The sequence below is a fragment of the Alligator mississippiensis genome, chromosome 15 (assembly GCF_030867095.1).
Source record: "Alligator mississippiensis isolate rAllMis1 chromosome 15, rAllMis1, whole genome shotgun sequence".
Taxonomy (NCBI): domain Eukaryota; kingdom Metazoa; phylum Chordata; order Crocodylia; family Alligatoridae; genus Alligator; species Alligator mississippiensis.
Window position 1 is genome coordinate 3,034,533 of NC_081838.1, and position 12,906 is coordinate 3,047,438.

A 12,906-nucleotide genomic window follows, 5' to 3' on the forward strand; every position below is an offset into this window, starting at 1 on the left:
CCCAGCAGGAGTGTGCTGCACTGGTTCTCTGGGCTCTTCACAGGAAGCCCCAGGGTTCCCAGGTAGGATGCCAGGTGATAAACTGAATCTACAAAGTCACAAGACCCAAATGCAGAAGGAGTTTACCTTTCTTCCGCTCTGCTTTGTGACATGAAATGAAACGGGAGTCGTAGCTCAAGCCGGGAACTGTAAAATGTCAAAGATGGTGTGAAAGGAGGAGTCTGGCAGCACGTCTTCAGGGAGTCCCATGGACTGTGGAATCGAGCTTCCGCGTCGGTTTGCTAGAGCTCCCCAGTGTTGGCCATCCGCCGTGCTGCAAAGTCCGTTGTCGTCTTAGACGTTCAGGGGAAAAAGTAGAGCCAAGCTTTGAGTAGGGTTTTCCCCCCTTTGCTGTGGCTGACACGTTTGTTCCCTTTTATCTTGTTCTGTGGCATGCTTGTGTGCGTGGCAGCGAGATGCAGAGTCCATTAGGTATCGTTTTCTTTTTATGTTCAGACTTCCGTAGGCCACGGGGTGGATCAGTGTTCCTGGCGCCGTGCGTCTGGTACGCCTGTCCTACCTGGGCGGAATTACATCTGATTTTACAGAAAAAGAGAATTTCCATGCCAACTTCCAATGCATGGATGGGTAAATTTTAGGTAGTGTTTTGAAACCAAAAAATATTGGTAAGTAATTAATTATTCATCCCACCAAACCCCTCTCTACTTTAAATGCTGCCACAACCCTGCGAAAAGGCAGTGTTACTTTGCAATCGGGCCTTTGTGCTTGGAAAGATGAGCAGAGCTATGTGAGCGAAGAGCAGTGTTAACAATTTGAAATAGACCTCAAATGGCATGTCTAGCTTGTTCAAAAGCCACAGCTATAGTGAATGTCTGAATGTAAACTGCATGACTTTTTGCATTAAAATATCTTTACCTGGCTTTTTTTTTTTCCTCCTTTAGGATTGCTATTTTTCTTACAATGGAAAGGCTGGTTGTCTATCTATTGGTTATTAGCACAGCTGTGAAGGCTATGATGTGTCCAAAACGATGTATGTGTCAAAACCTGTCTCCATCCTTCACCATCCTTTGCACAAAGACTGGGCTTCTGTTTGTCCCCCCCAGCATTGACAGAAGAACAGCAGAACTAAGGCTAATGGATAACTTCATCACCACCCTTAGGAGGAAGGATTTTGCAAATATGACCAACCTTATTCATTTGACACTGTCAAGAAATACAATAAGTCAAATTATGCCTTATGCATTTTTTGATCTTAAAGGCCTTCACGCATTGCACTTGGATAGTAATAGACTGACTTATATCAATGAGGATCATTTCAAAGGTTTAATTAACCTGCGCCACCTAATACTTAGTAACAATCAATTAAACTATATCTCCCCTGGGTCTTTAGATGACTTCATTGAAACCATTGAGGATCTGGATCTATCCTATAATAATTTAGTTAATATTCCTTGGGAAACCATTGGAAAGTTGTCTAATGTCAATACAGTGAGTTTGGATCACAACCTCATTGAGTTTGTTCCAGAAGGAATCTTCTCAAACCTTCACAAACTTGCTCGACTGGACATGACATCCAACAAGCTGAAAAAGATCCCCCCTGATCCTTTGTTCTCGAGAATACCTGTGTATGCTAAATCAAAAGGGTCTCCATTATCATCTCTGGTGCTTAGTTTTGGAGGAAATCCTCTGCACTGCAATTGTGAATTAGTGTGGCTGAGACGCCTCACCAGAGAAGATGATCTAGAAACATGTGCCTCACCACCTGAGCTGATGGGCAAATACTTCTGGACCATTAAAGAGGAGGAGTTTGTCTGTGAACCGCCAATGATAACCCACCGGACACCAAAACTGGTGGTCATGGAAGGCCAAAGCGTCTCTTTGAAATGTAAAGCCGTCGGTGACCCGGATCCCTATGTTCGGTGGATCTCGCCCGAAGGGAAGCTGGTCTCCAATACGTCTAGGACAATTTCCTATGAGAATGGGACACTGGATGTTTTATCTACTTCCCTAACAGAAAAAGGCACCTTTACCTGCATAGCATCCAATGCTGCTGGGGAGTCCACAGCTCCTGTTGAACTGGTTGTTAATCCTTATCCTAATCTTGCTAACAGCACCAACTGTGACAAAGACGCTGAGCCGGGGCCTTCAGACATTCTTATATCAGCCAAGTCAAGTTTCCCCAATGAAACTAAAGCTCAGCAAGAGAAGGTTGTGGTTGCTGAGCTGACCTCATCCTCTGCTCTCATACAGTGGCCTTCCCAGCATCACATCCCTGGAATAAAAATGTACCAGATTCAGTATAACAGCTCTTCTGATGACATACTAGTTTACAGGTAATCCTGCTTGCATAGCAATCCAAATGTCATGGCAGGTAGCAAATCAGGATATCAGAAAGTAAGTAGGTGTTTAAATGTGCCCAGTGTAATAGTCGGTGCCTCAATCAATTCTCTAACGCGGTAGTTTTCAACCCCTGGTCCTCGGGCCCCTGGGGGGTCCACAGACTCTGTCTAAGGGGTCCGTGAAAGATGGCTGTGGTCAATCAAAAGTATGTGAATACCCACACTTAGCATTCAGAGGGGTCCACGCCACCAGTTGCAATTTCCAGAGGGGTTCGCACCTCCATTTGAAATTTGGGGGGGGGACCGCAAATGAAAAAAGGTTGAAAACCACGGCTCTAATGCTATGGTACTCCTAATGGCTGCTGCCAATGCAGGGGATGTCATGTAAAGACATGGTAGGAAAAAAAATTCCCAGGGCAAACGGTGGTGGTAAGTAGCTCTTGCTGTTTCTGGGAGTTGCTGCAAATGGACATCAACTCGACCACCTGTCTTGCAGATATTCATTGTGTGTAGTGTAGGAAGCTCAGGGGGAATGCCCTTGTTAGCCCGTTTTTCATTTGTTGTCTCCAATTATTGAGGAATTAAGATAATATTAGAAATAATACATTCACTTCTGCCTCTTATTAGAGAATCTCTGAACACTTGATTAGGCATAAACTAAGCTTCCAGTAAGCCTTGCAAGGCTGGTTAATGTTATCGCTATTTTTAAATTGAGAGAAATTGAGACCAACGCATGATTTACATGTTATTTGAATTAAATATGTATTTGTTTCATTTAAAATATGAGGAGAGAAAATATTCAGAACCCAAGATTGTTGGAAGTTGCATTGTGTATTTATGTTATACATGTACTTGGAAAGGTCTGTATTCCTACTTCTTTGTCTCGTGTACATTGGTTAAGTACAGACGTTCGGGACCTTAAATCGAGTTCAGAATGGCTGCCTGATTTAATTCATCCTGGTACTGACCTTACTCTTTCAGACCTGGTCTCAGTGACCGGCAGTCAGTCTAAACCTGTAACTGTACAGAAGTTCGACACGCACAAACCTGTCTAAAAATTGCAGGATCCGATTTAACATAAACCTGGATCTGTGTAGTATCCGACTCATTCGGTGTAGGTCAGACCAGTGCATGGAACTTGTGTCCGCTTCCCCTGCGCTGCCCCAGACTGGTCTGGTTTTTGCCCCACCCCGGCCCCTTGCTCCCTCCCAGCCAGCACACTTAACCCCCATCCCACAAGGCACTGGGTACAGCCATTTTTATCAGAATTTGCTGCTGCTGGAGCCGAGCAAATAAGTCCTGTTGGGGAAAGGGCTGGGGTGGGGGGGTGTAGGTTTGCTGGGGGGGAACCTACCCCGTCCACAGGTTGTGTCTTTCCCCAACCCTCTCATCCCACCCATAGGTCACACCTGCCCCCATCCGCCAGCAGACCCTCAATCCCCTGTATTCTTCTGGACCCCCAACCACCACCCCCAGCTACCCCCCCAACCCTAACTTACCTGATATCGGGCAGTCATCTGAATTGATTTAGCCTCCCACTAACACCTTGAATGTCTGTACTTAGCCATTAGGACTGACTAGGTAAATTCAGTAATTGCATTTATACAGCTGCTTTAGAGGCACAGGAAACCAAATTCCATGGCACAAGTGATAACATAATGTGTTTTTCACGCATTGGGCATTTAGAGTCTAAAGAGTGTCTAATTGGGGTTATTTTGGTAAAGTTTGCTTGGGATTAATTTGACTTCTCTAGATGTTGATGGGCATCATAAAGTGTAAGTTTGTTACAGCTCCCCTATGCAAAGGGGATTTTCATTCAGATTAAATCGCACTCTATTTCCAGTTATTTTTGTGTTTAAATAGTGGAACAATTGTTGAATCCAGAGCTAGAATGCGAGCCGTGTGAGTTAGTTTGTCAGGCTGTAGATCCCGGGAAGTGACAGCTTTTCCAAAAATAATGGAGCTGGTTCGCCTTTCACTTACATCAATTTTCCCTTGGGAACCTTCGCTGATCTCAGTTGAGATGGTTGCGGTTTATTGCAGGATGTGCGAGGGGAGTACCCAAGCTAGTAGATTTAAAACAAGGACCAGTGCTTCTCTGAGAAGTGTAAGCTATCCAAACTCCAAGAAAACCGTTTCTTTTCTTTCATTTCTGCTATTTTAAACGTGCTGCCATTAGAAACCTAACTTTATTAACTAAATGTAATGATTCTTTTTGTCAGATTTCGGTATTGTAGGACGTGTTCTCACATGGGCTTGCTGAAAAGCTCATCTTCATATGCTTAATATCACGAAATATTGTTAACCGTCTCTGAAGGGCTAGAAATTATCTTGTCGTGTGCAGATGTACAAAGCAAACACCTGTCTGTGTGATTTGTCCCATTTGTGTGCTGAAAGTTGTAAACTCATTTTAAGGTTCAATCACAAATGTGGCTGTTCAGCTCTGGGGATGATGAAAACGGTTCCACAAATGCCTGGTTCTTTGTAGGGACCGCAGCACGGCCGTTGTCCCGTGGTGGTTTAGTTAAGTGAAAGCCTACCCCCACCTTCCAGGAACAATCCCATTTTATTTTTTTTAAATAATGGAAATAGCTGCGTTCTGTCCTCAGAAATTGTGGGGCCTCGTTTCATCGGAGAAGTGGAAGATGAAACGTGAACCTGCCGGCTATGCAGGTAATTGGAGTGAAAACTGGGTTGATTTTTCTTCCGTGTTTGCAAAGTTTGGTTTAAAGTTCAGATGTAAAGTGTCATTTAAAGAGCTCTGTACTACGTGGATGAGAGGCTGCCTCTGGGGGTTGTTGGAGAAATTAGAGCGCAAGAAAGTAAGTACCATTTGGGTCCGTGTAGCTCAGCGTCCGTCTCTGACAGTGGCAGGAGTGGATGCTTTAGAGCAGGGGTGCTCAACCCCTGGCCCGCAGGCTACATCTGGCCCATGGTGGGGCTCCCCACAGGGCTGGAAGTTTGGCGGTGGGGGAGTGGTGGCCCTGCTCCCCCCCCCCCCCCAGCCGCCAAATTTCTAGACCCATGTAGTGCCTAAAGCCCTGCACGCTGATCAAGCACCCAATCTCGGTGCACGATGGCATCACCAGACCCCAGGACCCAGTCCCAGGAAGGAGCAGCACCAGATCCCTGAGCCCAAATGTGTGTGCGTGGGGGGAGGGGGGTGCAACACCAGGGCCCAGTCCCGGGACGCACGAGCCAAGCAAGGGGCAGCGCTATCATGGCATACGGGGCTCGATGTAGCCATGGACCTCTGCTTTAGAGAGAGAGCGTATCCCCAGGGCACGTCTAGAATGGCCTATCCACTGTCATTGGCTTAGAGAGACATCCCTGACTGTTCTGTTTAATAGCTATTAATGGGCCTATTTATCTAGTCCCTTTTTTGAATCTGGTTATATTCTCTGCCTCTACAGCCTCCTACACTGATGAGTTCCAGAAATTAAGTGTACGCTGCATGAAAAAAAGTACTTGTTAATTTTAAACCTGTCTCCTGCTTGATATAAATTACTTTTATCACGCATTGCAAGGAATAGTTAGGTGAAGTCCTGATGGATGTAAATCAAGTAACCTGAGAGAGCAAATTGGTGTTTCACAGTTCTTGGTTTAATTTGAGAAGTACTTTCTAGGCACTGCTGCTGCTTAAAACAAAACTTTTAAAATTAAGTGCACTGTTGACTTGAGCTAGAGAAGTCCCGTGTCCTTGTAGCAGCATCTGTGTCATCTCTTGAATCTTCGCAACGCCGGATGCCTGATTCTTTTGGAGAAGTCGGTCCCCTGCGTCCTCGAGGGGACTTTTCAAAAAGAATCGAGCATCCCCTGGCATAGTAACAAGTTATAGCCCTTGACATATTCCAGAACAAAGATAGCAATTTATTGTGGATACATTTTGAACTTTCTGAACGTTTAAAAATTAATACATGAGTCATACAGTAACTCTTTAATAAGTCAAGAAGTAAACGGGTAAATTGAATGGTGCTATTGATAGACTCGTCCCTAGGAAAGAGCTCTTTGGAAGAAATGGGGTGGGGGCAAAGGGCGGGGATTGCATTCACACATCCCTTCCATGTTTCAGTCCGGATCTCTTCTAGATGAAAGGCTCAGTTAAGTAACAAAGCAATAAAAGACATTATGCTTCAAATCAGAGAGCAAGGATTCCCATTAGTTGTAATATAATCCGTTTCATAAAGACTGAAGTTCATATGTTTGATTCCCACGGTAAATAATCATCAAATCTAGGTCTTACATTCTGTGCAGGATGACGGGGAGTGATGATTGAACAGTAAGTCTGTGCTTGCAGTTATCTGAGCAATTGTTACACCGTTAACACTCCTCTGTGTGTGTATTTTAAGCTGCATGAATTAATGGTGCCAGGAATCCCCGAGCACTGTGCTAACCCCTAACTAGTCGGGTAAGTGCTCTGCGTTTCCAGTCTGCAAGACCGGCAGAACGCTACTGATCCTTCTCGCAGGAGCTCTGGGAAGGATGACTTGGCATATAATGATGTCAAGAGCCATCGAGTAGTGCTCCTGGAGAGCAGCGACGGTTCGGTCTTGCTGCAGAAGGATTATGGGAAGCAAAAAGCTGCTTTTAGCCTTGGGCCCTAATGTGAAGGCAGTGGTAGTTACTAGGCTCCTTGCTGTAATCAGCATCCGACAGACAATAACTTCTTTTTTTTATAACCCAACCCCACCCCCAAACCCCCCATAAGCAATTGTACGATGTGCGGGAAGCGTGTCCCCTTTGTGAAGGTGAGTAATATCTAACAGCCAGCGTATGCTTAGGCCATGTGAGTGGCAGTTTCTATGGTAACTTCATTTTACACTGAATAATTTAAAGAAGTCTTTTCCTTTCTAATTCTGTTGCCTTCCACCTACTACATCACCTCTTCCCTGTTTTTCTCACCCTTCCTTCTGCTCCCCCCTTTCAACAGATATTGTGTTGACATTGTAGATGGAAGTTAAAGTGCTTTTATACCATACAGATCCAAGGAAGGGAAAGGAGGAGGAGACGGGCGTCCAAATTAACCTGTTGGCTCGTGGTAACTTTGTTAGGATCGCAGAATCACGGAAACCTTGGGCACCTTGCAGACAGTTACGCGTCCCAGTTCTTTTTTTCCATCCCCTCCCTTGGGTATTACATCCAAGAAAACAAGCACATAATTAATGTTCAAGTTACACAACACCAGTGTAGGTGATCAGAAACCAGTTCCTACCTGAAGCGCGGCAGAAGTTCAGTGCACTTTCAAAATGGCTGAAACCAGTTTAAGATAAATGGATGGATGCGCTATCACACTTCACTGGTTTAGGTTAAATTAGCTTATTGAAATTCTGTCCCAGGTCCCCTCCAGATTCAAGTTAACTCACAGTCCCCCAGCAACCCAGGATGCTTTGCGCCTCCCCCCCTCCACCCCCTCCCTGCCCCTTACGCAGGCCTTGGCCAAGCTGTCTGCTCCAGCATGGAGCTGTGCTTTAGCGCCCCCCAGCACTTGGCCTGGGCCACTGCAGGCATGTGGCTGCATTTCTGGAATCAGAAGCGAATGTCTGTTCACTTGCTTGTCGGTTCAATCTCTGCAGCTTAAACTAACCTGTGAAGATTGAATCGATTCAGCCTCGGGCTTTTTGACAGTCTGTACTTAGCCCAAATGTAACTAAAGTGCAGGAAGTGACATTTGCTGCTTTTTCATGCTTTTGTGACCCCTCCCTGTCTGTTGGTCATATAGGCTACCTATACATGTGCTCAGAGGTGGGAGGGGAGCATTTTAATTGCAGTGTTTCTCAGCCAGCCGCTCTTAATTAAAACACTGCAGCATCGTGTGCGTTAAGCCCCTGTACATGTAGAAATGGCCACTGGACACTTCACCTATAGCTCACCCAGAGGTTTAGTTATAGCGCCCTCCGGCCATTTTTAAATACTTGGAGGCTTAACACACATGGTGCTGTGGTGATGCTGCAGCATCCGAATTCGAGTGCGTAGCGTTCTGTTTAACGCGCTCTAATTAGAGTGCCACCGAGCACCTGTACAGGCAGCCACACTGACCGCTAGCACTGCTGATATCATCATACCTACGTCTGCTGCATGCAGGCTCTGTAAAATGGAGACATCTCAGCAGTACGATTTCCATATCACCTGGTATCTTCAGGTGTTCTAGCTGGGGGCCTGGGAATGTTTCTGGCCATTACCCAACACTGACAGACCCTTCATTTCCATACTAAAGTAGAAATTTTATTATATAAACTACAAGTTCTAGCCGAGAGTGACCGATCGCCAAGTACTAGAATTTACAGATTTTCCAGAGTTTATGCTTTTTTATGGTATTTTAAAACAAACCTTTTTGAGAATTTAATGAAAAAGTAGCCTTTTAATCTGATTTGTTTCTTGTTCTCCATGGTTATTCTCTGCTGTTCAACCATAGCAGGCATCGCCAAAATTGTTAGGATCGGAGTAGGACAGTCTTGTGTCTCTGTGTTCATCACTTGGCGTTTCTCAGGATTGAGAAATGAGATACCCATCTGTATAGTTTTCAGATTGATCTTCCATAACAGAAGTTATTTGCTGGGAAAAGGAAATAGTGCATCTTAAAATCATTGATGGTAAAATCTGCCATTTGCAGATGGCCACCTCAAGGCCTGTTCATTGTTTGCCTAATTGAAATCTCAGTTGTGCGTAGCCTTTTTGTGCTGACAATCTGCAGAGGATTAAATTTCACCTTGAAACATTTGCATATAACTGGGCTAATGCATCCTTGTAATGGGATTTATTTCATTTAGTGTCTTTTTCAAACGCTTCACTTTTCTGTCCACATTAAGTTAAAAATGTGTAGGTGGGTTTTCAAAACAGATTCTTAATAGATCTCTTTGGGAAGTTATAAAACCCTACTGTTTGTTAAAGTGACTTTCCTGAGCTGTTTTCATGACTCCCTGATGTTATAATATTGTACTGGCTTCCCCGTTCAATGTAATTTTAATAATGCTAATTAGAGACTGAAAGGGAATGATAAAGATGCTTTCAAAATATAATTGCGGATGTTATGCAGAAAGTAGCTCTAGCTGCCAGTGAAATTCTCTCAAAAATGTGGGTAGAAATATAGATTAAAATTCAGGGAGGTCTTAAATTAGGGTGTGCTCTTGCTTGCCAGCTCCCTTTTCTGTCTCTCATGTCCTTTTTTTGTCCTTCTCATGTCTGTTCCATGTCGCATATTAATTTCAGAAGCCATTTTTTTTTGGTCTGTTCAGGAAGTAGAGGGTTCAGGGAGAGGGCGGTAGCAGGAGGGACGACGGGTGCTGGGGGTGAATGGAGGTCAGGTGCAAGGGTCAAGCTGCTTGACACCCCCCTTCCTCCCTGCTACCTCCCCACCTGCCTCTGCCACCGCCTGCTCCCCCCCAGCACTGCCTTCCCCACTGCAGTTGTGGAGGGAGGATGCATTCAAGACAACCCTGCAAGAATTAGATTGTGTATGTGGGAATTTGTAACAAATCTGTAAATATTCCATGTATAGCCTCTAATTAGTGGAGGGGCCTCTTAAATTCAGAGTCGTCTTGGATTTGGGTACAAACAGAATATCTGTTGGATGCACAGAGCTTTCCACTTACTTTGCTGGGAGTTCTGGATGTAGAACGAATCCTGGAGAAGGCCAAAAACAGGCGTGATAGACTAAAATTATAGCTTTGGCAACCTGTTATGCAAATCTATCAGCACAGGTGTACACATTTTGTTCACTAGCTTTTTACCATTCTGCAGAGAACAGTGCAAGAACTGATATTTTACTTGTCCATCAAACATGCACACGACTCATCTTGACTGAGGAGGTGAGAATAATTCTACAAGACTGGTTTTAAGTGAAATTTTCTTTTCTGTGTTTCCAGAAAAATATACGCATGGTAGATTAGCAGAAGCATTGGGGAACAAAACAATATTGATTAACGCTGAGCACCAGGACAACCCAAAGTATCGTTATGTATAACAGGTGTTTGTTTTATGAGAAAATTGCTTACAAATGTGTAAATTAATTGCTGTCTGGTACCCAAATGAATGCATTTTATGGAGCGTGGTGCAGTTCTGGAGGTACGTTCAAAATGGCAGCAGAGGCAGGCAGTGCTCAGCGGGGAGATGTGCACGTAGACGCAATTTGAGAGTAGAGTATAAACTGAAACCATCAGATGTAATTGTGGTGATGAGAACTCTTTTCATTCCCTGAGCAGAGGCAGATCAAAATGATTTCCCATTTCACATAACGCACGGCTGTGCTACGATACATAGGCGGTCGTGTTTCCACATGTTGCAGGTTTGTAGGCTTGAAGTGTTCAAAACGGCCTAAGTCGCCTAAGCACTCTTGACAGTTTTATCCCCTGTATAATATAAAGCTCTGACTCTTCAGCTGGTATTCAAAAGTAGTTGTTCCTTGGGTGAACTTGAACTGAACGTGCATGCAGATTGTATCTGACATCCCCCGTGGTTTAAACAGTTGGAAATGCTAATTTGAGAGGAAATCTTTTTTCATGTATTGTATTTGTATGTGTAAAATGATTGTTGTAAAGCATGATGCATTCTCCCGTGCTTAAGAATACAGTCGTTAGTGCACGTTCCAATTGGCTTCCTATGGCTTCATTTGGGGAAGAGGGCGTGAATCAATTAAGCTTTTTTACTCACTGGTTTTCTAAGACTTACTGGAGGATCTTCAAAGACAGGGAGAGATTTCCTTCCTAAAAATTAGCTGCATGCTACATCATATCAATGTTCCTTTTGTTTCCCAGATATTGTAGTATATTACCATATTTTTTCTCTCCCTTGATATACAACTACTATAGCAATAATTCAGTGGGTGAATGCGTAGCTTAAAATGAAACCTTGTGCAGTCTAACACATCTGTATTGAAAGAATCAGCTAGCATTTTAATACAAAATTGTTGCGTGCATTTGTCCTGCGTACTGGGTGATGAGTAACACCAGTACACATTCAGTACGCGTTCTCCAGTCCATTCAAAATTGGTAGCGTTTCCCACCTTTTCAAGGGGTAAAGAACAACGTGTGCAATGAAAATTTGGCTTTTAATATTTTTATGAAAATTCCTAAATGTTTTATTAGAGTCTGTAAATAGACAATTCAAAGATAACAAATCCAAAACACAGGTCTAGGTATTTTCATAACCCATATTATCTTCAATGGCTTAAAAGATGGGGGGGGTGCACTCTCAGCAAGCTTGTGGATGACACCAAGCAGCGGGAATAGTAGATGCAATGGACAGTAGAGCTGGGATTTAGAGAGACCTAAATAAATTGGAGGATTGAACCAAAAGAAATCTCCTGAGGTTCAAATAAGGACAAGTGCAAAGTCCTGCACTTAGGACAGAGCAATTCCATGCACCGGGACAGGCTGGGGGTGACGGGCTGGGCAGCAGCTCTGCAGAAAAGGGCCTGGGGGTGACAGTGGGCAAGAAGATGGCTATGAGCCAGCAGTGTGCCCTTGTTGCGGCATCCTGGGCTGCATTGGTAGGAGCGGTGCCAGCAGATCCAGGGCAGTGATTCTTCCCCTCTATGTGGCATGGGGGAGGCCACATCTGGTGTCCTGTGTCCAGCTGTGGGCCCCCCACTACAGAAAGGATGTGGACACATTGGAGAGAGTCCAGTGGAGGGCAAGGAAAATGGTTAGAGGTCTGAAGCACAGGATTTCTGAGAAGAGGCTGAGGGAACTGGGCTGATTCAGTCTGGAGAAGAGAAGACCAACGGGGATTGAATAGCAGCCTCCAGCTCCCTGCAGGGTGGATCCAAAGAGGATGGAGCCAGACTGATCTCAGTGGGGGCAGATGACAGAACAAGGAGCAATGGGCTCAGGCTGCAGCAAGGGAAGCTGAGGTTGGATATTAGGAATTTTTTCACAAGGAGGGTAGGAAAACACTGGAGCAGGTTACCCAGAGGGGTGGTGGAGGTTTTGAAGACCCAGCTAGACAAAGCCTTGGCTGGGATGATGTATTTGGGGCTGGTCCTACATTGAGCAGGGGGGTGGACGAGATGTTTCCTGCTGAGGTCTCGTCCAACTTGAATTTTCTGTGATTCTGTGCTTAGCTACTTTAATCCTTTGTAAGATTGAATTTAGAAAAATGCCAGTTTGTAGTGAAGGAAAAGGGAACAAGAGTGGGTGGTTTCTTTTTTGGATTTTCAAGGAGAGAACAAGAAGGAAGATTCATACAGCAATAAATACCGAGAGTCTGCAGAACAAAAACATAGGTTTGGTACGCATTATAAAAGTGGTACTAATCGTCCCATCACAATATATTAACTGTGACTCCACAATTGGTGTTTTTGTTACCAGTCTGGTATGATATGATAGGAACAACTGAAGGGGTTTAATAGAAGGGTTAGAAAAACCTACAGACTGGTAACGGAAATCCCTCAGAGGTTGCCATTTTTGTTTCGTGAATGAAGGGGATGGCGTTTGCATATACTGATGCAACCAACGTTGTATTATCGTCACTTAGTTTCACCCTTCTGTGATTTACATACTACATGGAACGAGAATTTTTTTATTATGAAATCAAGTTGATAAGCCAGAATTGTGAATGCTTGGTGGCCTAC

General features: G+C 44.3%; 1 protein-coding gene across 8 annotated transcripts in view; it reads left to right on the forward strand.

The window, feature by feature from the left end:
- The window catches only part of LOC102573424 (leucine-rich repeat and fibronectin type III domain-containing protein 1-like protein), a 169,580-nt gene that overhangs the window by 144,888 nt on the left and 11,786 nt on the right, over positions 1-12,906 (forward strand). For all 8 annotated transcript variants that reach the window (XM_059718459.1, XM_059718460.1, XM_059718461.1 and 5 more), the window contains one exon: positions 942-2,333. In XM_059718459.1, coding sequence (XP_059574442.1) covers positions 961-2,333 — 1,373 coding nt within the window. In that variant the 5' untranslated portion in view covers positions 942-960. The remainder of the gene's footprint in view (positions 1-941; positions 2,334-12,906) is intronic.